Here is a 25510-nt window from a genome sequence, read left to right as displayed (position 1 = left end):
CAATCTGCCATCTCTCCTTTCTGTTACCCAGGGGACATCATAAGTGTACATGTGCCAATGACCAAGGCTCCACTCCAGGAGAAGAAATCAAAACTTATTGGGGACCAGGAGCTGTGTTATATACTTAGTTCTTACAATAACCCTGTGTCCTAGTTCTATCTTCACAGAGACACGAAGAAGGTAAGTGAATGGCTCAGGGTCCCATATCTATTAAGGCATAGAGCTAAGGATTGAATTTAGGTCTGCCTACTTCCCAAGACTGATGTATATAAAGTGATCCACTTGCCAATGGAAATATCTGGAGTATCTATAAAATTTTAGAGATTTATTGTTAAAGGTTTAGGTTGTTATAGATTTATTGCTGAAATATTCAAGATTAATTAGTGCAAGCATTTTATTATTTAGATGGAGATTTTGAGGTGAAAAGAAGGAATAAGACATGCCTAAGGCCATACGGTAAATCAATGTCAGAACCAAATGGCCCCATTTGGTGCTCTTGTGCTGCATCTTGTTCCACTACCTAGACAGCAGTGTGCTTCCAAAAAGCCAGAGAGTACAACAACTATGGAAAACAGTATGGGGGTACCTCAGAAAATTAAATATAGAACTACCATATGACCCAGCAATCTCACTCTTGGGCATATATCTGGACAAAACTTTCCTTGAAAAAGACACATGCACCTGCATGTTCATTGCAGCACTATTCACCATAGCCAAGACATGGAAACAACATAAATATCCATTGACAGATAAATGGCTTCAGAAGATGTGGTATGTATACATAGTGGAATACTACTCAGTCATAAAAAAGAAAATAATGCCATTTGCAGCAACATGGATGGAACTAGGGACTCTCATACTAAGTGAAGTCAGTCAGAAAGAGAAAGACAAATACCATATGATATCACATATCTGCAATCTAATAGATAGCACAAATGAACCTTTCTCCAGAAAAGAAAATCATGGACTTGGAGAATAGACCTGTGGTTGCCAAGGGAGAAGGGAAGGGAGTGGGATGGACTGGGCGTCTGGGGTTAACAGATGCAAACTATTGCCTTTGGAATGGATAGGCAATGAGTTCCTACTCTATAGCACAGGGAACTATATCTAGTCACTTGTGATGGAACATGATGGAAGATAATGTGAGAAAAAATGTATATATGTGTGTGTGTGAGAGAGAGAGAGAGGGAGAGAGGGGGAGAGAGAGAGAGAGACTGAGTCACTTTGCTGTATAGCAGCAAACTGATAGAACACTGTAAACCAACTATAGTGGAAAAAATAAAAATCATTAAAACAGAAACAAAAACAAAACAAAACAAGCCATAGAACAGAGTAGGACAGCATGGGGTGGTGCTGGGGGGTGAGGGATGGTTGGAACAGGCACTAAAGTCTAACTGAAGGCTCATCAAGGGACCTGCTTCATCTGATGAGAATCCCTTCAATTACCTCTAGACTCTGGAATGTTCACTAAACAAGCATCCTGCTTTCACTTAGCCCTGTCTTTGGTCTGTTTCCTCTTCCTGAAGTTTAAAAGCTTATTACACTGCCTCACATAATTCTTGGAGGTTCCAAGGTAACAATCTCTGAAGCGCTCTTGATCAGCTGGTGAGGCAGGAGAATCCCTCCGTCAATAAACAAGAACTGGCTATAAGGCCCTCATTTCTGCCATTTATATGTTGTATGATGCTGGAAAAGTAATTTCTTCTCTCTGGGTCTCAGTTTCCTCATTCATAACATGGCTTGGTCAGACTTTTAGATTTTTAAGTTCTTTTCTTTCAATTTTTAACAGGTTAGCATTTAAAGATCTGTGATTCTAACCACTGCAAATCTTTTAATTCTTTCCATTAAAGAAATCATGGCTGAATCAACTGCCTAGAAAGTGAAAGAACTTGTGAACATGGGACTGTAGGAATTTGTTTATCTAACTTTATGGACCTATAAGAGGCCCACAGTCTCCATGGCTCACATCCAGATACCACAATGAAATCATGGTCCATTCACACTGTGAGGTGTCCCAGGAGAGGAAAGAAAATAAAAATTTTAAAACCTTGATAAAGGAGAACAAGATTTTGCCTCTGTCAATTTTTAGCTTTGTCCTGAAAGAGAGTATTTTCTGGTCTCTGACATCAAAGAGGAGAGGAATGGAGTTTTCTTGCTCCTGGCCCCATGGAAAACATTCTGTGGCACACTCCTCTGAGAAGGCTCAAAGCAGAGTCAAGGAAGCATGATTCTACCATTTGTATCCTTACACCATGTTTCTGAGTTCTTCCCCTAGCTTTGTAATGAGGAGCAAAATTTTCATGAGCAAAGGTGTTAAATCATGCTTCCTGTTCTGTGGCTGTGCGATGAGACTGAAATAAGAGCTATGAATCCTGGTTTCATCAGAGTCATAACTTTGCCTCAGTACTATTAGTCACATGTCCTTGGCCCTACCTAATGAAGAGTTACTTGTAAACCACCAGCTGTTTTAAGTATTTGGGTCTTTTTTAGGAAGAACAGTCCCTGTGTTATTGGTACTCATTGGGCTCCATGGTTTTTCCCTACAGTACTTAAGTCTTAAATTCTCTCATTTCTGACTCTTGTTTCTCTTCACTGTTGTCTTTCTTGTTCGCCTAGGCATTGCACTTTCTTTCTGCTTTAGGTTAATATGTTAATATATCTGAGGGGTAGCTGTGCTATAGCAGGGTGACTGCTACTTTTGCACCCAAAAGACCTAGGTTCAAATCCAGGTATTTCATTTATTACCTATTCACTAACTGCTGAAACCTCAGTTTACTTAAATAGAAAATCAGGAGGATGACCTCTCCCTTTGTTGCAGGTCCTTGGAAAGTTCAAATGGAGACTGCATATGGTGGCTCTTCATCCACTGAAGAGATTTAAATGTGTTCAAGATTATGATCACTGAGCTCCTTCAGGCAGCCTCTGGATTTTGAGTATGTGAGCCTAATACTTCATGTGTAATAAGTACCTAGCAAATGTACACTGACTGAATATATGAGTAGATTACTACCAGGCCTGTTCTTATGAGCTAATCAATAGAATATAGGCACCAATATAGCTAGAAACTGTGGTAATTCTACTGGAATGGCTCAGGCATCATAACATAGACTGGAAGCAAATAGACTGAGAATTCTAATCCTTGTTCCCTTTATTAAGAGGCATTCACCTCCAAATATCAGTTTCCTTTTCTGTATAAGAGGAAGTTTCCTTTTCTGTACTCTCTTCTGGCAGGTACAAAGCTTACCTGCCTCCTTGGGATACTGAGAGCAGTTGCTTAGCAATGACGGGAAGGAGTATGAATACCTGAATAACAGGTACCAGAAATATGCACACATGGCTATTGTAAGTGAAGATATTGTTTTTTGAAATGATGGCTTCTCAGAGAATTCTCTTATTATGAGGGACAGTGTGTTTCTTGTCATGGGACTAGACTAGAGACCAAAGAATTAAAGAAAAAAAATAATTCCTGCATCTGAAGAAAAAGTAGGTCTAATATTTACCCTTGAAATAGCATAAAACTGCAAAAAATCTTCTACCCAGAGTTTCACAATTACTAAGTCATTCTGCTAGGTATTGAAAAGCAGTATATTGATGAGCTTTAAAAATATAAAGGACTGGGGAATAATCAGGCAAGGTGGAAGGGGACAATGGACTTAGAAGATCTTGCAAGTGACATAGAAACTTCTTGCTCCATAAAGTGCACATGCTATAAATAATCAGCCACAGAACAGTATAGACCAGCAATGCCAAATTCTTGACATGGCTCCCAAATTGGGGTCTAATAAGAGACTTGGGTGGGTATCAACTGGAATGAGTTACAGAGCTAAATTATTTATTCTTCAGGCCTGTGGTATAGCATTGTTATGGGGAGGAGCAGAATTAAGCCAGCAAATATGTAAATACAAAGAATCATGGGAAAATAGGCGGTAGATACATAACTTAACTGGCCACCTGGGCCTTACTTTCTACGAGTTTTTCCATAACACTTCATACCAGATAGTCCCCAAACCCTTCCCCTTTACTGTCTGGGGGTATATGTGGCATCCAGCAAAAGTCATTCACGTATATTTTATAGTTATCCACATGCTTATAGAAAACAAAAGCCTATAAAAATGTGTAGAATATTTTCAGCTTCTCCTCTGGATATTACAAGGGTGAGTGATCTATTAGATCATCAGAAAAAGTATCATTTTCTAGTATTCCTAGTTTTTTTTCTCCCATTTAGTGAAAAAAGCTTAGGACTTGGATGCCACCAGACCAGGCATTCTAGACAAGCAAGGTGTACAAATTTTGACAGGCCAACTCAGAAGAATGTTTAAAATTAGATAATATAAAGAATTATGAAGATATCAGGAGACTGAAAAGAGCAAAATTTATTATGCAGATTTATAAACACAGGAGCAACCATCTAGAGCAAAAGTCAACATCTATAATTCACAAGCCCAATCCAAAGTACTATTTGCTTTTGTGTCGCTCAAGAGCTGATAATGACTTAAATCTTAAATGGTTGAAAAAAATCAAAAAATAATATTTAGTAATTCCTGACATAGCTCGGTGGTTAATGAACCTGCCTAATATCCATGAGGATGCGGGTTTGATCCCTGGCCTTGCTCAGTGGGTTAAGGATCCAGTGTTGCCATGAGCTGTGGCATAGGTCACAGACACATCTTGTATCCTGTGTTGCTGTGGCTGTGGCATAAGCTGGCAGCTACAGCTCTAATTTGACCCCTAGCCTGGGAACCTTCATATGCTGTGGGTATGACCCAAAAAGACAAAAGACAAAAAAATAGTATTTAATGGTATGCAAAAATTAAATGAAATATAAATTTCAGTGCCCATAAAGTTTTACCAGAGTACAGCCACACCCATTAAGTTTTGTCTAGAGTTGCTTTCATACTACAAATGTTGAGTTGAATAGTAGATTCTGTGACCATATAGCCCACAGAGTCTAAGATATTTACTATCTGGTCCTGGACAGAAAAAACATTTGTTGACCCCTAATCTAAAGTATGGCTATGACACTTAAGAAAACCAGAGACAGATAAAAAATAAGATGATGTTTGTGAAAAGATCTCTAGGAATCATGCAATCAGGATAGGTAAACTCCTTGGCCAAAGATACCTGGTCAAGGTTCTGTTGGAGCTCCAAGGATCCTCCAAGTATTCCTCCCAGTATAGTTAACTTGTCCCTGGGAAATGTTACTTGAAAAGTTAGGGAGTGAAGAGGACACTGATATGCCCAAAAACTCTCTGCAAAACTCCAAATCAGAAGTAACATTCAATTCCACATGAGTTGAGGTGGGAAAGAGTAGATTTAAAGGACAGAAAGAGGTCAGTGAAGGTTCACTTACATTTCTTCCCTCACAAAAACCTGGGGGGAGAGAGGGAATCAAAGCCATACTTATATAAAATTTGCCAAGGATACTAAATTGGGACATATTGTAAACATCAGTGAGGATGGTGTAATTCTCTGAGTTCAGAATGTAAACTCCAGTTTCAGTTTTATGATGTGTACCAAACAGTGCTCCATGTGTACAAAACAAATGGATGTACAATCTCCAACGTTTTACTAGAAAATGTCTGAAAAATAGTAAATTCTTGAGCACATAATGCACATGATGAATTAATTAACCCTCTTTGAAACATGATGAGGTAGAGATGAAGATTCATATCCTGATTTTCCAGATGAGAAAATGGAAAAGAAAGGAAGTTATCCAGCCATGGTCATAATGCTGGGAGAAGAGGGAATCTCACAGTCCTGACTTTTAACCCAGACCATCCACAGTGTACTCTCTCAGCTGGATCTATCCCCTTCTGAGGATTGATTTTTAAGAGAATGGGAACTAGGATTCACCATCTTCTAGGAAGGTAAAACCAAAAGTGCATACTGGTATAAATCCATGTGTGTTTGCTGAAATAACAGTGATGTTTAGAATCTGCAGAATTGTCACAAAAAGTCTAAGCCAAAAGAGTATTTTTAAAAAATCTAGTTTAACTCCCTTATTTTACAGACAGAGAAAACTGAGGTCCAAAGGAGGAAAATTTCTTAGTCAATGACACACAACCAAAATCCCTCTGAACACCTACCCTGTGCATGAGCATCACCTTCCTTTGACTTCCTGGCCTTTTTGATAGCATCCAACATACATTCCTCTTTTGCTTCCCTGCTCATCTCATTCACCACTAGTTGATTCTCTTTATGCCTGTCTCTAACCCAGAGATCATAGTCCCCCACATACACAAACATTCTTTTGCTAAGTTTCCATCAAGGAGATTTTAATGACTTTTACTCCCTTGGCCTATTACAATTATTTTTTATCTCAAAATATACAATCTTTCTCTTACTAGCCTCATCCTCACCCCAAACTCCCAACATTACTGACAATGAGAAAATGTGGGGCTCTCTTCTCTTCCTCCTCCTCAACAGGAAAACCAGGCTAGATTACAATCGACTCTGTGCTGAGCTTTGCACCAATGACAGCATTAAAGCCTCATGGTTTATGAACTACCAAAGCTAGAAATGGATTTCGGTCTGACATGCCAGGCTTTTAAGTCTTGTACCTGTGCCCAGTCCAGAGATTTCTGAAACCATGAAAAAAGTGGTAATCAACACTCTGAATACTCCGTCTGAGTTAACTGACAATGACAAACAAATGAAGAAGAAAAAGATTTGTGCTCCCACTCCCTCCAAGACAGGTGGAATTCCAAGTTTCAACAAGGCAGGTTCAGAATCACCTTCAGAAAGGCCATTTGGGCAATAAAGACACATTGTAAAAATGAAAAAAAATCAATAAATGTTCTCTGCAGGTAATAAGACAGCCCCCTGCCTTCAAATAGAGATAATAATGGCACTAAACTCCAGCTACCAAGCTTTAGAGATGGGAGGTGAAAGAAAACACCAATGCTTTAGTTTTTGCTTTGTTTCATGTTTTTTTTTTTTTAAATCACATTCTCCTATCCCTCAAAGGGCTCCAGCCTGGAGGGTCCATATTCCAAAGGGACCAAGAGGCTCCATGACTTTGCAAGGAATCCAATGGTGATGTTCATCTTTCAAGCAGTTAAGATCATTTGGCCCCATGAGATCATAGACACTTATATTCTCAAAGAAAATATTACCAAGTTTCCCTAACTTAAGTGATTCTAGGATCTGAAGAGTTTTGAAACCTTGCTGGATTTTCAAGTGTTCAATAAATTGAATGATTATCCTTCCCCTCTGCTTCCTTGTTCTCAAATAGCTTAAGATCCACATAACAGCACAGCTACTCCCAGGCAGTCCTGCCAGCTGCCTTCTGCTTTCCTCCCTTCTTCAGCCCTAACTTCTGCAGAAAGCTCCCATGTGGAATATGTTGTGACAGGAAAATCTTCCCCTTCACAATATGGCTGATTGTTTACCTTGTTTTCCAAAAACAACAATTTGGTGACCCAGATTTGTAAAACCCAGAGGCAGCATCGAATATAATCTAATCTCTCTGATTATTGAATTTACTTTTTGCTTCCTTACTTGAACTCTTTTCCCTTCTGATATGACTGCTATTACTGTGTTGTCTGAGCTTACTGACACATTATCTCTAGATGAGTGCTATGGTTCATTCTCTGCTCTGTAGATAGGGGCTATAGGATAACAGTGATTTGGGAAGAGACAGGTTCTCACTGGGGATGTTGGGGTGATATGGTCTTTGGAGATACTCTTCATTTTCCTTTTCAGACAGTCATTGTTTTGTGAGTACTCTTAAGAAAGGAAGGCACTGCTCTCTGTCTCTTTCCAAATTGCTAAGGCCTAGTATGGGGCCTGGACCTCATACTGTCTGGGGTAAGCAGTAGCAATGAGCCATTTAGGGCTATGGGTGGAATATGCAGCATGTTCTCATTAATTCTAAATGCTAGCAGTCTCCTTTTGGCTTAAGGGACAAAAGCTTTCCATTTTATGGGTTTTCCTGCCACCTGGCCAAAAAAAGATTAGAAGACAATCATTCCAATTGGCTATCAGTAGGAGGACTAGTTAAAGGGCCCCATTTTTTCTACCTTTTCTCTAGATCCAAAGAACTTTGTGGTGTTTCTGCTGTCCTATGGTGGGTGTCATCATATTTCTTGTGAAAGGTATAGCCACTTTCAAGACTGTCCTCAGGGTTTGTAGCACTTACATAAGGAAAGGATAAGTGTTTCAGTTTTCACTTGGAATTCAGCATTTCTAGACCAGTAAGAAGGAAGAAAAATGTCTTGGCAGGAAGTATGTCCTTTGTGGAAAGTGGGGGAAAGAATAGATACTGGTGTTTAGCAACTGAGTCTGCCCCTAGAGCAAAGCAAATATGTCCAGAGGCTGTTCATCAAAGGGATTGTAGAGAGGTTGATAAAGATGGCAGAGGAGTAAAATGTCATGCTCAACTTCTCCCACAAACACTTCTACATATAAAACGACTTGCACAGAACATCTATTGAATGCTGGCAGAAGAACATAAACATCTAAAAAGGGCAAGAAACTCTTAACATAACTGGGAAGAACAAAAGGAAAACAGAGAGAGAGAAAAAAAAGGAATCAGGATGGGATTAGCATTCCTGAGAGGGAGCTGTGAAAGAGAAAAGGAACCCACATCCTGGGAAGCCACTTAACTGACAGGGACATCAGCTGAGACAGAGGACCTCAAAGATGCCGAGAAAAGTGAAGCAGCTGAACTGAGAAGGGAAAAGTAGAGCAAGAGTCACAGAGATCATCTGAACCACTGGCCCAGACACCACAGCCTGAGACACTCAGGCGGGGGCTGGGTACTGAGACTCAGGCTCAGATCAGCAGCAGGGAGAGGACTAGGGTTAGTTCTGTGGAGACAACCTGAAGAGCTAAGGAGAGGTGTGCCATTGGTGGGGGAGTGGTATGCTATGGGCTGGGTAGTGGAAGGCCATGGCAGAGGGAACCCAGGAAGAGATCTGGGCCCCCAGGAGAACCAAGGTGCCATTGTTGGGGAGGGCAAGAGGAGGAGGGGTGTACCTGCATAGGAATCTCCTGGAGTACATCCATGCTAGCTTCCAGAGGGCAGGGCACTTCTGGTGCAGGCTATGGGTGGCCAGCAACCACTTCTGTGGGCTAAGGGAAGCAGGGGGCTAAGTGCAACATCGTGCTTCTTGCCTGATCTACAGGCAGCAAGAACAGACTTCTGTGGTCATCTCAGAGGCCAGAGGGAGGCATGGCCTGCCACCACTGGAAGCCTGTGAGTGGGCTCCACCTGTGGCCCCAGTCTCCTCAGGGGTCAGCAAAAAAAAAAAAAGAGGGCGCTGCAACCAAACACCACACATTATTGCTCTCACCCCCCTATGAACACACCGCCCTGCAGCTGCCACTGCCAAACGCACTGGACAGCACACAGATGCTTGATAACTGTCCCTTCCCAAGACCCTACAACTAGGAGCAGCTGGTACAGCACCTCCTGCATGGGCTAAGCGGGACTGGGTGCTTCTTGTGTGGTCTGCAGGTGGCATGGGCAAACAACCACAGTTATCTCAGACTCCAGAGGTGGGCATGGCCTTCCACCACTAGGGATCCAGAAACAGGCATCACTTGTGGCCTCAAGCACATGAACAGTACCACAGAGGAGGGCATTGTGACCAAACACCACCTGTTGTTGCTCTCACACCCCTGGGAGCACACCGGCCCTGTTGCTGCCACTACCGAATGCTCTGGGCAGGGCCCACATGCTTGATCACTGTCATTTCCCAGGATCCTGCAACTAGGAGCAGCCTGTGCAGCACCTCCTGTGTGGTCTAAGTGGGACAGGGTGCTTCTTGCATGGCCCGTAGGTGGCTAGGGCAAACCACCATAGTTATCACTAACTCCAGAGGTGGGCATGGCTTGGTACCACTAGGGGTGCCTAAAAAGGCACCACTTGCAGCTCCAATCACCTCAGAGGAGGGCATTATAATTGAACACTACCTGTTGCTGCTTTCACTCCCCCGGGAACTTGCAAACCCTGTTGCTGCCACTGCTAAATGCTCTGGGCAACTTGTATATCTGTCTAGGCTCACTATCACTTCCCAGCGTCCTGCAACTAAGAGTAGCCTGTGCCACCTTCCTGCAGGTGCTTGCTGCTGTTGAGAACCCAGCAACCAGGCACAGGCTACTAGTCCTACCCATTGCCTCCTGCTCCTGGAAACACACTCAGCACCCAGGGGATAACCGCCTGCTCACATCAAAGAAAGAAACAGCAAATACTCAAACTTCAAGCCAAAAATAAAGAGTACCCCCCACAAAATACAAAGGGGCACTCTTGCATAGAAGTAGTCCTCCAAGATTATAGTTTGGCTTCCCTAAACTCACAGAAAAAGAAAAACACAAGCAAGCTGAAGAAGCTCAGGAACCAATCCCAGTTAAAAGAACAGGAGAATTCACCTGAAGCAGCAAACAATAAGACAGACCTCTGCGTCTGACAGACACTGATTTCAAAAGGAAGGTATTGAAAATACTGAAGGAAATAAGGCTGAATATCATGGAATTAAGAGTGCATATGAACAGTAATGCAGATTCCTTTAGAAAGGAACTTTAAAATATAAGGAGGAACATAGAAAAATTATAAAATTCATTTGTAGAGATACAAACTAAGCTAAAAGCACAAAGAGTAGAATGAATAATGCAGAGGAACGAATCAGTAACATGGAAGACAGAATAATGGAAATCACCCAATCAGGTCAGCAGATAGAAAACCAAATGGAAAAACACGAAAGCAATATGAGATCTATGGGATAATATAAAGTGGGTCAATCTACACAAAAGAGGAATTCCAGAAGGAGAAGAAAAAGAAAAGGGGATTTAAAATACATTTGAAGAAATTATAGCTGAAAGCTTTCCAAATTTAAAGGAAACTGATATCACGATATAGGAAGCACGAGGGCCCCAAACAAGTTGAACCCAAGCAGGACCACACCAAGACATATTATAACAAAAATGGCAAAAGTTAAAGATAAAGAGAGGATTCTAAAGGCAGCAAGAGAAACACAAAGCATTAATTATAAGGGAACCCCCATAAGGCTATCAGCTGATTTCTCTACGGAAATACTACAGGCCAAAGGGAGTGGCAAGATATATTTTAAAGTTCTGAAAGGAAAAAAGCTTCAACCTAGAATACTCTCTCCAGCAAGAATATCATTTAAAATACAAGGGGAAATAAAGAATTTCTCCAATAAACAAAAGCTAAAAGAGTACAGCAATACTAAATCCATTGTAAAAGAAATACTGAAAGGGCTTATCTAAATAAAAAAAGTAAGAAGAAATAGGATGGAAGATACCACAATTGGAAAGAAATCACATAAATAAGCCAGCATACAGATCTAAAAGAAGAAAAAAAAACTACTGTAAAAGCAATGATAAACACAAGAACAGCAAAAGGACAAACATGAAGATGTTAAAAAAAAAAGACTGCAAAATCATAGAATGTGGGGAAGGAAAGTAAGAAAATATAGATTCTTCTTCTTTTTTTAATAATGTGTTTGAGCCTATATGACTATCAGGATAAAGCAAGCAGATACAGGAAGGGGTTAACATACTTAAAAAACTTGGCAACCACAAATCAAAACCAAACATTACATTCACAAAAAATGAAAAGTACTCAAGCAGGAAATAAATGGAAATCATACAACCAAAAAAAGAAAGGAAGAAAGGAGAATCATAGAATCAATGGGATAACAAGGTTTAAAATGGCACTAAATACATATCTATCAATAATCACCTAAATGTCAACGGACTAAATGTTCCAAACAAAAGACACAGAGTGGCAGACTGGATAAGAAAGCAAAAACCTTCAATCTGCTTTCTACAAGAGACTCACCTTTGGGCAAAGGACACATATAGATTGATATTGAGGAAATGGGAAAAGATATTTCATGCCAATGGACAAGACAGGAAAGCAGGATTTCAATACTCATATCAGACAAAATAGACTTTAAAATGAAGGACATAAAGAAAGACAAAGAAGGACACTATTTAAAGGTAAAAGGATACACTCAAGAAGTGGATATTACTGGGAGATTCCATAGTGGCTCAGTGGTTAACAAACCCGACTAGTAACCATGAGGTTGTGGGTTTGACCCCTGGCCTTGCTCAGTGGGTCAAGGATCCAGCGCCGCCATGAGCTGTGGTGTAGGTCACAGATGCAGCTCAGATCCCACACTGATGTGGCTGTGGTGTAGGCCAGCAGCTGTTTCTCCAATTGGACCTCTAGCTGGGAACCTCCATATGCCTTGGATGTGGCCCTAAAAAGACAAAAGACCAAAAAAAAAAAAAAAAAAAAAGAGGATTTTACAATTGTCAATATGTATGCCTCTAATATAGGAACGCATAGATAACTAGGACAAATACTACTAGACACAAAAGGAGAAATAGATGGGAATAAAATAATAGTAGGAGACTTTACCACCACACTCACATCAATGGACAAATCCTTTAGAAAGAAAATCAGTAAGACAACAGAGATCCTAAAGCACACAACAGAAAAGTTAGACTTCATTGACATTTTTAGGACATTACCTCCAAAAAAATCAGAATATACATTCTTCTCAAGTGCACATGGAACATTCTCAAGAACTGATCACATATTGGGGTACAAACCTAACCTCAACAAATTTAAGAGTATAGAAATTATTTCAAGTATCTTCTCTGATTGCAATGGCATGAAACTTAGAAATCAACCACAGGAAAAGAAATGAGAAAAAACTTTCTACGTGGAGATAAAACAACATGCCACTAAAAAACCAATGGGTCAATGAGGAAATCAAGAAGGAAATTAAAAAATATCTCAAGACAAATGATAATGAAGACACAGCCACTCAAAATCTATGGGACCCCACAAAAGCAGTGCTCAGAGGGAAATTCATAGCAACACAGGCCTTCCTCAAAAAAGAAGAAAAATCTCAAATCGACAGCTTAATCCAACACCTCAATGAATGAGAAAAAGAAGAACAAAAAAATGTCAAGTCAGCAAAAGGAAGGAAATCATAAAGATCATAAAGGAAATCAATAAAATAGAGATTCCAAAAACAATAGAAAAAAATCAATAAAACCAAAAGCTGGTTCTTTGAAAAGGTAAACAAAATTGACAAACCTCTGGCCAGACTCACCAAGAAGTGGAGAGAAAAAAACCCAAATGAACAAAATAAGAAATGAAAAAGGAGAAATAAAAACAGATACTGTAGAAATACAACAAATCATAAGATAATACTATAAACAACTGTATGCCAACAAAGTTGACAACCTAGAAGAAATGTACAATTTTCTAGAAACTTACAGCCTGCCAAAATTGAATCAAGAAGAAATAGATCAACTGAACAGACTGATTACTAGAAATGAAATTGAATATGTCATAAAAACACTCCCTAAAAAAAAGTCCAGGCAGGACAAGATGGCTTCGAAGGTGATTTCAACCAAAAATACAAAGAGAAACATATACCCAACCTCCTTAAACTTTTCGAAAAGGCTGAAGAAGCAGGCATACTCCCAAAGAAATTCTATGAAGCCACCATCACCCTAATACCAAAACCAGACAAATATACTACCACAAAAGAAAACTATAGGCCAATATCTTTGATGAATATAGATGCAAAAATTCCCCAAAAATTTTAGCCAACCAAATCCAACATGTCAAAAAGATCATACACCATGACCATGTAGGGTTCATCCCATGTTCACAAGGATGATTCAACATAATGCAAATCAATCAATGTCATATACCACATTAACAAAAGAAAAGTCAAGAACCACATGATCGTCTCAATAGATTGAGAAAAATCATTTGGCAAAGTCCCACATCCATTCATGATAATAATTCTCACCAAAGTCGGTATAGAGGGAACATACCTTAACATAATCAAAGCCATTTATGACAAACCCACAGCAAATATAATACTCAATGGAGAAAAGCTGAAAGCCTTCCCACTAAAATCTGGAACAAGAAAGGATGTCCATTCTCACCACTGTTATTCAACATTGTATTGGAAGTCCTAGCCAGAGAAATTGGACAAACAAAACAAATAAATCATATCCAAATTGGAAGATAAGAGTTAAAATTGTCACTGTGTGCAGATGACATGATACTATATATTGAAAACCCTAAGGTCTCAACCTGAAAACTGCTTGAACTGATCAACAAATTTAACAAAGTAGCAGGATATAAGATTAACATTCAGAAATCAGCCACATTTCTGTATATTAACAATGAAATATTAGAAAAGGAAAAGAGAAGTAAAATACCTTTTAAAATTGCACCCCAAAACATCAAATACTTGGGAATACACCTGACCCAGAAGGTGAATGACTTACATGCTGAGAAGTATAAAGCATTAATCAAGGAAATTAAAGACGATCCAAATAAATGGAAAGCTATTCCATGCTCCTGGGTTGCAAAAATTAATATCTTTAAAAAGGCCATACTACCCAAAGCAATCTACAGATTCAATGAAATCCCTACCTAATTACCCATGACATTTTTCACAGAATTAGAACAAACAATCTGAAAAGTTATATGGAACCACAAAAGACCCAGAATTGTCAAAGCAATTCTGAGGAATAAAAACTAAGCAGGAGGCATAACTCTCTCAGACTTCAGGCACTATTACAAAGCCAGAGTCATCAAGACTGGTACCCAAACAGACATACAGACCAATGGAAGAGTATAGACAACACAGAAATAAACACAGACACCTACAGTCAATTAATATTCAACAAAGGAGGCAAGAATATAAAACGGGAAAAAGGCATTATTTTCAGCAGGTGTTGCTGGGAAAACTGGACAGCTGCATGCAAAGCAATGAAACTGGGACACACCCTCACACCATGCATGAAAATAAACTCGAATTGGCTTAAAGACTTAAATGTAAGACAAGACACCATCAAACTCCTAGAAGAGAACATAGGCAACACTTACTCTGACATCAACCTTACAAATGTTTTCTCAGGTAGGTCTCCCAGAGCAACAGAAAAAAAAAAGCAAAAATAAACAAATGGGACCTAATCAAACTGACATGCTTTTGCACAGCAAAGGAAACCATAAAAAAAAGACGACTTAACAGAATGGGAGAAAAATAATTTCAAATGATGCAACTGACAAGGGCTTAATCTCTAAAATATACAAGCAACTTATACAACTCAACAGAAAAAAAAAGCCAACAACCCAATTGAAAAATGGGTAAAAGCCCTGAACAGACATTTCTCCAAAGATACACAGATGGCCAAGAAGCACATGAAAAAATGTTCAATGTCACTGATTATTAGAGAAATGCAAATTAAAACTATTATGAGTTACCACTTCACACCTGTCAGAATGGCCATCATTAATAAGTTCACAAATAACAAATGCTGGAGGGGGCGTGGAGAAAAGGGAACCCTCCTGCACTGGTTGGTGGGAATGTAAATTGGTACAACTGCCAGGGAAAACAGTATGGAGGTAACTTAGAAAACTATACATAGAACTACCATATGACCCAGCAATACCATTCTTGGGCACATATCCAGACAAAACTGTCCTTGAAAAAGACACATGCAATGCATGTTCACTGTAGCACTATTCACAATAGCCAAGACATGGAAACAACCTAAATGTCCATGAACAGATGATTGTATTAGGAAGATGTGGTATATATATATATACAATGGAATACTACTTAGCCATAAAAAATAACAAAATAATGCCATTTGCAGCAACATGGCTCGAGCTAGAGACTCTCATAGTAAGTGAAGTAAGTCAGAAAGAGAAAGACATATACCACATATATCACTTATTTCTGGAATCTAATATATGGCACAAAGAAAACTTTCCATAGAAAAGAAAATAATGGTCTTGGAGAATAGACTTGTGGTTGCCAAGGGGGTGGGGGAGGGAGTGGGATGGATTGGGAATTTGGGGTTAATAGATGCAAACTATTGCCTTTGGAATGGATTAGCAATGAGATCCTGCTGTGTAGCACTCGGAACTCTAACTAGTCACTTATGATGGAGCGTGATAATGTGAGAAAAAAGAATGTATACATATATGTGTAACTGGGTCACCTTGCTGTACAGTAGAATATTGACAGAACACTGTAAGCCAGCCATAATGAAAAAATAAAAATCATTATAAAATTTAAAAAAAAGGATCGAGAAGGCAGTCTTTAGTATAGGATGGAGACTGAAGTGGATGGGTTGGAGCCTTAAGCCCAGGAAAATGGAAAGGAAGGAGACACATTACACATATGGGAGGTCTGGAAATATGAGTTTTTGCTGTGGGATATAGCCTGAGCACCTCTGGAGGCTGAGCAAACATATATTGTTCTAAGCTAAATAAGACTAAGGAGCCAGGGCTTGAGCCCACTTGGCAAAATATAGGGTGCAACTTAGCTTAGGGTTCTAAACCAATGACAGGGCCTGAGGGCAAGTCTCTGGAGAGAATAAAAGTGTTTCATCACTTTGGGTCCTTATCTACCTAGAAGCTATCAATGCAAACAGGCCCCAAGGAGGCAGCAGTGGGAGGGAGCAGGTGCATAGACTGATGATCTGCTAAACAGTGTGAACACTTCCTTTCTGGGGCCAAGGCCAGGAAGCCTTCACTAATGGACAGTCTTATATTCACCACAGAGAATAGGCTGGGAGCTCAGTTAGGGTTTCTCCACTTCTAACATCTCTAATAAGATAATTATTTTCCCTAACTAGGCATCATAGTGGAATACCAGCAGGAAAGAAATTAAATCTTTTCAAATCTTTAATTTTTCCTTCATTCCTAGGACCCACCAAGGTCCAAGCACTGCCTGGGACCACCTTCATTATGTACATTGCCTGTACTATCAAGGCTGCCAAAGCCAGGGGACCAGCAAGTATGAAAACTAGCTTTATTAGGCTCTTAGTTTCTTTGAGCAGGCACTGTTAGTCACCTTGTCCTAGAGATGATAAAACCCTACATCCTGGAAGACTGGTGTCTCTCTTTAGAAGATAAAGGAGAAAGAGAAGTGAAAGTGGGTGTGCAAGACTCTTTACCTTCAGCAGCTCTTTTAAAGAAGACTTTACAGCTTCCACAAGTGAGAGCTCCATAGTGACAGCCAGAAGCTTCATCTCCACAAATTAGGCAGGTCTTCTGGGGTGGAAAGTAATAGTCGATGGGGAGAACATGGTCCCTGGTAGGTTCCAAACTGAAAAAAGGAACAATGAAACACATGTCAGTAGTTGGCAGAAATAGAAGGGTAAAAGTTTGATGTCTTCAGGAGTGAACTGCACATGTAAATTATCATTATTTACTGCTATAATTGAGTCAGTGTGAAGCTGAATTTTCCTTGGAATTCTCCCAGGGATTGTTTGTAGGGTTTCTGTCATGTGGATAGAGCCCTTTGGATCTGCTAAGATATTTCACAAGTTCTCTGGAATCAGCCATCTCATAGACTGTCTACATGAGGGAAGGGTGAAGGCAGGAACCTGAGGTTAAGGTATTTAACTTAAGGTAGTGATCAGGAAACAATTTTAGAATATTAAATGACATGAATTCAAACCTTACCTTATCAAAAGGAAGAACTATGCCAAAACCAGACTAAGCATCAAAGCAGGTTGATGTGCTTTGCTCTAGTTCTTGGAGCCTCACTCTCATCTATAAGTAGGAATAATATCATCCATCCTACTAAGCTTCTTGGTGTGTGGAAGTATAAATTAAAGAAAAGGGTAAAAAGCTCTTGAAATTAATAACAGAAGTGAAGGATCTTGATCAGCCTTCTTAGGTCTTTTTTCCATTCCCTCACTTTCCTTACGAGTCTGTGTAGATCACATGGTCATCCTCCACCCTCATTCTATAACATAAAGTAACAAAACCCCTATGCATGAGGCTTTTATCATTAAATGATGCACGATAATGCTGGAAATCTTTCAAGTAGCCATCTCAACATCTGTCTATTAGAATACTCATGTTCTTTGTGCTTGGATGGAGCTTCAAAGATCACCTAGTTTAACTGTCTATCTCTAAGAGGATCTGTGTCTGTGTCCTTCCAGGTGAACTGAAGGAGAGGCCAAGAAAGAAATCCTAAAACTTTAATCAGAGGGTAGATCTCAGTCCCCCATAGTAATTTATTCAATTTAAACAAATAGAACATGGTTCATACCACCCAAAAGTCATTTTTATCTCTCCTATGTTCTATATCTAATCATTAAACAAAAGTTAAGTGACTTCCTGGGTTAATCTGCCTAAGGTAGGTGAAAATTGCCCATTCTCTCACTCACTAGTAATTATGAGTACTTCTTTTTATTAAGGAAGAAAGGAAAATAAGCTCTAATGGCAGCCTATTCATTGTGTTGATGATTTCAACGCATCAAAACAACTCTGTGAGAAATTTTTTCTTATAATTATATAAGATGAAAAAAATCAGGCTCAGAGAGGAGAAGCCCAAAACTATGTGATCCGAAGCTCTGGGAGTAACTGACTCCAAATCTAACATGATTTCCATTACTGTATTGTCTTCTCACTACTCACCTTCACTTTCTACCCATGGCTTCTTGGCTATTTTGCTCCACACAGTCATCAGAATCCTCAAAGTATGAAAGGTTATCCTCCCCTCAACCCCTAGTAAGCATCCTTAGCAGGGCAAAAGCAAAGAAAGCTTTCGCTCAGGATACACTTGACAAGTACTTATCTCTAAGACACAAATATTAGCCTTTATTCAAGTCCCAAGTACAACAGAAAGCACTTATAAAGTTCTGCTGATATGGAAATCCAGCAGCTATTTCTGGAGGCCTACTTTTTCTCCCCATAATCCTCACCTTTCCAACCTAAGCCAGAGACACAGCAATGTGGGATCCAAGCCGTGTCTGCAACCTACACCACAGCTCACAGAAATGCTGGATCCTTAACCCACTGAGAAAGGCCAGGAATCAAACCTGCAATCTCATGGTTCCTAGTCGGATTCGTTAACCACTGAGCCACAACGGGAACTCTGAAATTAAAGTTTTAGATTAGAGAGAGTAACTCAACTACTAGCACCTAGCATTATGGAACAAGTACAGGACTAGATGCTAGGGGTATAGTGATAATCAAGATATTATCCTTGCCTCTAAGCAACTTGCTATCTGGTAGAGAAAAATATAGGAAGTGAAGAACTGTCAAATCACATAGTACATTATATAATAAAACAGGGTACATATTGTTACAGATGAGAGAGCACCTCAAAGGCAGAAATGGTTTTTGAAGGGTATAAAGGTATACATGTATATATCAGATGATGATGGAAGTGACAGTTATTATTACAAGACTGAAAGTAAATATTGGCTAAAAAAAAGAAAACCTGCTTGAAGTAAGCAAGAGGTCTTTTTTGAAAGAGCCTTTAAAATAGAAATTTTCATCCTTATTAATATTTAAAATACAGTACTAAAATGTTTAAAACGATATAATTATATAACTGGGTAGCTTGGCTCCACAGCAGAAATTGACAGAACATTTTAAATCAACTACAATAAAAAAATAAAGATAAAAAAAGAAAAAAATAAGAACATGAGGAGTTCCCGTCATGGCTCAGTGGTTAACGAACCTGACTAGCATCCATGAGGATGCAGGTTTGATCCCTGGCCTTGCTCAGTGGGTTAAGGAACTGGCGTTGATGTGAGCGGTGGTGTAGGACACAGATGCAGCTTGGATTCCGTGTTGCTGTGGCTCTGGTGTAGGCTGGAGGCTATGATTCCTATTCAACCACTAGCCTAGGAACCTCCACGCCACTAGTGCAGCTCTAAAAGACAAAAAGGCAAAAAAAAAGGAACATGAGAAGATGAAGTATGTATTATTTAATAACTGCAGTACTCCCAGCAAAGTATATATATATATTTAATCAAATTTATAAGCAATGCATAAAGACTGAATAAAGTAATCATTTTATTTATTAGATATGAATTTAATAAAATGCACCTTACATAAAATAATTATAAAGGATGGGGAAGAGTAGGAGAAATAATGGTGATTTGAGAATCTGAATTTTTTATAACTACAATCCACTTTGACTAAAGGCCTCCGGTATTTCCTGACCTTACTAGGCCAGTCTCTGCCCACCTCCTCCTCCTCTCTCTGGCAAAATGATTTGGACAGCATTCCTACTGACCCTGGCCTAGTGTGAACAAAGGACACATTGCAGTTCTGACTCATGGACTGATCTTTTGGAACTGGAAAAGAAAATTCCAACTTCAGTCGCTCTCTTAGGTTTGTATTCTAGAGAAACTTACGCACATTTGTACCAGGAAGCTGAAATGGTTGTAGCAGCTTTGTTTATAGCAGCAGAAATTATAAGCATCCACTAACAGGAGGAAGGATAAATAAATTATATCATACTCACTCAATAAAATCCAATTCAACAATGACAAGAAACAGAGTACAGCTACAAATAGGTGCATCTCACGAGCTAAAGTTGCATAAGAGACATAACTCATAATAGCAAATAAAAAAAATTCCATTACATAAAGTTTGGAAAGAAACAAAAAAAACATGTAATTTGGAAATACATATGTGTAAAAATGTAAAAATGACAGGGAGTAATAAACTTCAAATATAGGATAATGATTATCCCTGAGGAGAGGGTGGAGGTAATGATATAATGAAGGGAGATGCAAATTGATTTATGCATTCATTAAAAATATTTATTAAGCATCTGCTACACATCAGGCACCATTCCTGGCTGTGGGATTAGACTAGTGAACAAAAAAATTATGTTAATGTTCTTACTATTTAATCAGAGTTCATGAGGACTTGTTTCATTATTATGCTGTATAAGTAACTTACACGTAATCTTTTGCATGTCTATAATATAACACAATAAAAGAAAATTTAAAAGAAAAACCTCAGAAGTTTCTAACATCTCTCTAAATAGCATTCTAACTGCAAGCACAGCAGAGGTTTGATTTGAGAATAAGCAAATGCAGAATTTGCATGCAACATTGTTTTTCTTCCCACCTCCCCTGTGTATATGCTCACTTACCCCAACACTGGGCATTCAGTTTTATGAAGTCTGATGTAAAAGCTTTGCCTCAGAGACTGGAAGTTTTCACAACCAGAACACAACTTGCTATTCTCCAGTATTTTCACAATTAATTAAATAAAAATAGATTACTAGAAGCTGTAGGCTTATAAAGGCTAGTTCAGCCATGAGGAAGTTGGGGTCAGAAACACTTAGCAGCCACTTGTAATCTCAGTCTCTCTCTCTCTCTCTCTCTCTCTCTCTCTCTCTCAATCTCTGTCTCCCTCTCTTTCTCTGTCTTTATCTATCTGTGTCTTTCTGTGTTTCTGTCTCTCAGACTTAGGGATACCTTAGAAACATGAAGGTGTCTGACTAATGTAATCAAGTTTCTCAATGACTGTGCAACCAGGGTGAAATGCAAAAGTTACACACCAGTTTTCCCCGTTTGGGAGAGAATATAAATCCAGCTAGGCTTTGGGGCCAGCCAAACCTGGGTTAAAACCCTGCCTCTACCACTGAAATATGGACCCAGTAATTAGGCTCTATGAGCTCGACTTCTCTCATCTGGAGAGTGGGAATACTTTCTACTCTCCCAATATTTTGTGAGAATTATATTGAATAACAAATGTTAAGTGCTTCCCTGTATGCCTGCCACGTGGTAGCTACATTGTTAAGTCTAGGATGCCATTACCTTCTGTCTTGCCATAAAAAGAAAAAGGTCTAATATTCTTAAAATAAAAAAGACCACCCTTCTTTGATATAGAGTGATTTCAGGGAAAGATAAATACAGCAGGAAAGGGAAGGGAAATAAGATTAGATGTATAAAGGTGTATCATTTTCATACATACCTCTATACTTTTCAAAAATGAAGGGATTTAGGAAAATACCAAACATCTTTACAGAGCATCGTATTTTTCCTGATGTTGAGTAATTTAAAATACATTTTTATTAATCACATTGTAGAATATAATGAAACTTTACATGAATTTTTAAGATAAAAATCAGAGTTCAAAGTTATTTTCTCCTTACAGACCACTTATGCCTACTACTTTGGAGGTAAGAGGGATATATCAATGAAAAAAACTGGCAAAATAATGATATGAGGCTGGTAGATTCTTTTCCCTTGGCAGTCTGAGATTCCCTTGGCAGTCCGAGATTCTAAATTTGACAGTCATGTTTTCTTTTAAAGGTATTATCTGACCTTACGTTATAGCTCTTCAGTTCACTTTAATGATGCTTTTTGATGAACTGGGAAGCTACACAGGTAAAATATCTGGTTTTCATGCTCATCTCTGCCACTCTCTAACAGAATGACTTTGAACAAGTCAATGTTGCTTTAGTTTCTGTGTCTGTAAAACACGTAAAGAAATATAGAACTCAAAGGACAGCTATGGAGTTTCAATGAGATTTTGGAGGTAAAGCAGTTCACTCCATTGCTGAGAAGCCAGCTGGGATTTTGATAGGGATGGCCTTGAATTCATAGAAAGTAATAACCATCTTGCTGGGCCCCACAGTCAGCAGAGTCGGGACTCAGCCCCACCCACCATCAGGCCAGTAGCTATTGCACAAGGGAGGGTCCAGAAGCCAGCCAGGCCAGTAACCAACCCCACGAATGTTCCTATAGTCCTTCCACGACAGAAGAGCACACGCATATATAAGAGGGCAACATTAGAGCATATATCTCTTGTGAACAGAGAGGAGTGTGCTCCTGGGCCTCAAGGAACACCTCCTACATAATATCATTTCTCCAAGACTGGAAAAGGTAACTGCTATACCTAATAAGTTGAAATAAAAACAGAAAATTAGGCAAAATGAGGAGGCAGAGGGCTATATCCCAAATGACAGAACAAAACAAAACCTCAGAAAATGGAGATAAGCAATCTGTCCAAAAAAGAGTTCAAGTTAATGATCATAAAGCTGTCAATGAACTTGGAAGAATGGATGAATACAGAATTTTAACAAAGAGATAGAAAATATAGATAAGAACCAAATAGAGCTAAGAATACAATAATTGAAATAAAAAACATACTGGAAGGAATCAACACTAGATTATATGATACAAAGGAATGGATCAACAAACAGAAATTCAGAGTAGTGGTAATAGTCTAGGCTAAATAGGAAAAAAATTAGGAGAGAACAGTTTAAGAGAATTCTAGGACAACATCAAGTGTATTACCATTCACATTATAGGGATCTCAGAAGGAGAAGATGGAAAGAAAGAGGCAGGTAACTTATTTGAATAAATAATGTCTAAAAACTTCCCTAACCAGCAAAAGGAAATAGACACCCAGTTCTGAAAAGAACAAATAGTCCCAAACAAGATGAACCCCAAAAAGTCCACACCAAGACACACAAATAAAATGATAATAAAGATAAAGAAGAAAATCGTAGAAGCAAGAGAAAAAAAAAAACAGTTATACTAACATAAGACTATCAGATGACTTTTCAGCAGAAACTTTGCAGGTCATAATTGAATGTTAATACATTAACAGTGAAGGGAAAAACACACACAAAGAATACCCTCCCCAACAAGGTTATAATTCAGTTTTAAAGGAGAGATAAAGAGATTTACTGGCACAAAGAAGCAAAAAGAGTTTACTACCACTAAATCAACATTACAAGAGATATTAAAGGGACTTCTATAAGTGGAAAAGAAAAAACCATAACAAGAAATAGGAAAAGTATGAAAGAAAAAATTATATTGGTAAGCTCAAACATACAATGAAGGTCATAGATTAACCACATATAAAACTCACAGGAAAGTTAAAAGACAAAAGTAGTAAAAATTGTTTATATCTCCAATAAGTAGTTAAGGAATACACAAAACTAAAAGATGTAAAATATGATTAAAAAACATTAAATGTTTGGGTGGATAAAAACGCAGGGTTGTTAGAATGTGTCCAAATTCCCAAACCTAGAGTACACACGCACACACAAAAGAGAAATATATCCAAGTATAACACTAAAGAAAGTGATCAAATCTCAAAGGAAGAGAGAAGAAGAGGAAAGGAGGGGGAGAAGGAGGAGGAGGAGGCAAAGGTGGTGGTGGCAGAGGAGAAGGAGGAAAAGGAGGATAAAAAAGGACAAAAAAAATTAACAAAAGGGCAATAAGTTAACTTAAATTATCTTAAATGTAACTAGAGCTACATGCACCAAACAAAGACAGAGTGAGTGAATACATTAAAAACACAAGACATATATATGCTGCCTATAAATAGACTCCAGATTGAAAGACATAACACAGACTGGAAGTGAGGAGATGGCCAAAGGTATTTATATGCAAATAAAATGAAAAGAAAGCTGGAGTAGCAATAATGACATCAAACAAAATAGGTATTAAAAAATGTAACAAGAGAAAACTAAGGACAGTAAATGATGATAAATCCAACAAGAAAATATAACAATTTTAAGTATATATGCACCCAACATAAGAGCATATAACTACATAAATCAAATATTAACAAAGATAAAGATAGAAATTGACTGGAACACAGTAATAGTAGAAGAATTTTACACCCCACATACATCAATGAAAATATCATACAGACAGAAAATCAGTAAGGAAACTGTGGCCTGAAAGGACAAGTTAGATTAGGTGCACTTAATAGGTTCTATATATATTACCCAAAATAAGCAGAATACACTTTCTTTTCAAGTGCACATGGAACATTCCTCAGGAAAGATCACATTCTGAGCCATAAAACAAGGTTCAATAAATTAAGAGGACTGAAATCATATAAAAAATCTTTTCGGACCACAATAGTATGAGGCTAGAAATAATCTACAAGAAAAAAAACTGGAAAAAAACAAATATATGATGCCTAAAAATATACTACTAAACAAGCAATGGGTCAATGAAAAAAATTAAAGAGGGAATTAAAAATACCTTAAGAAAAATGAAAATGAAAATGCAATGATCCAAAATCAATAGGATGCAGCAAAACTACTTTGCGGGGAAAATTTTATAGTGATAGAAATAGAAGCCTAAATCATGAAAGCAAGTAAAACATCAAATAAACAACCAAAACTTACACCTAAAATATCTAGAAGAGGAAAAACAAAGAAAACTCAAAATTAGTATAAGGAAAGAAATAATTGAAAAAAGAATAGGGAGTTCCCATTGTGCCTTAGCAGTAACGAACTCAATTAGTATCCATGAGATTGCAGGTTTGATCCCTGGCCTCACTCAATGGGTGAGCTGTGGTGTAAGTCACAGAAAGAGTTCAGACCCCGCATTGCTGTGGCTGTAGTGTAGGCTGGCAGCTGCAGCTGCCTGGGAACATCCATATGCCACAGGCATGGCAGTAAAAAAAAAAAAAAAAAAAAAGGAAGAAACCAACAAAACTCACAAAAACAAACAAAAAAGAAATTGGCCCACAACAAATCAAAGAGCAGAATAAATAAAATAGAGACAAAAAGACAAGAGAAAATATCAATGAAAATAAGAGGTCATTCTTTAAAAAGATAAATAAAATTTATAAACCTTTAACTGGACTGATCAAGATAAAAGAAAAGAGGGTCCACATAAATAAGAAGTTACAACTGACACCACAAAAATACAAGGGAAAAAAAAGATTACTATGAAAAATTGTACAATA

General features: G+C 38.5%; 1 protein-coding gene across 2 annotated transcripts in view; it reads right to left on the bottom strand.

Moving 5' to 3' along the window:
• The window catches only part of AR (androgen receptor), a 200058-nt gene that overhangs the window by 81583 nt on the left and 92965 nt on the right, over positions 1 to 25510 (bottom strand). For both annotated transcript variants that reach the window (XM_013986227.3, NM_214314.2), the window contains 1 exon segment: positions 16978 to 17129. In XM_013986227.3, the coding sequence (XP_013841681.1) occupies positions 16978 to 17129 (152 nt within the window).

Source organism: Sus scrofa, chromosome X (assembly GCF_054392235.1).
Source record: "Sus scrofa isolate SSC_HxYL_T2T_F1_AM1 chromosome X, Sscrofa_HxYL_maternal_Yorkshire_Landrace_v2.0, whole genome shotgun sequence".
In the NCBI taxonomy this organism is placed as follows: domain Eukaryota; kingdom Metazoa; phylum Chordata; class Mammalia; order Artiodactyla; family Suidae; genus Sus; species Sus scrofa.
Note: the sequence above shows the minus strand (reverse complement) of the source record. Positions and strands in the feature narration are given on the sequence as shown.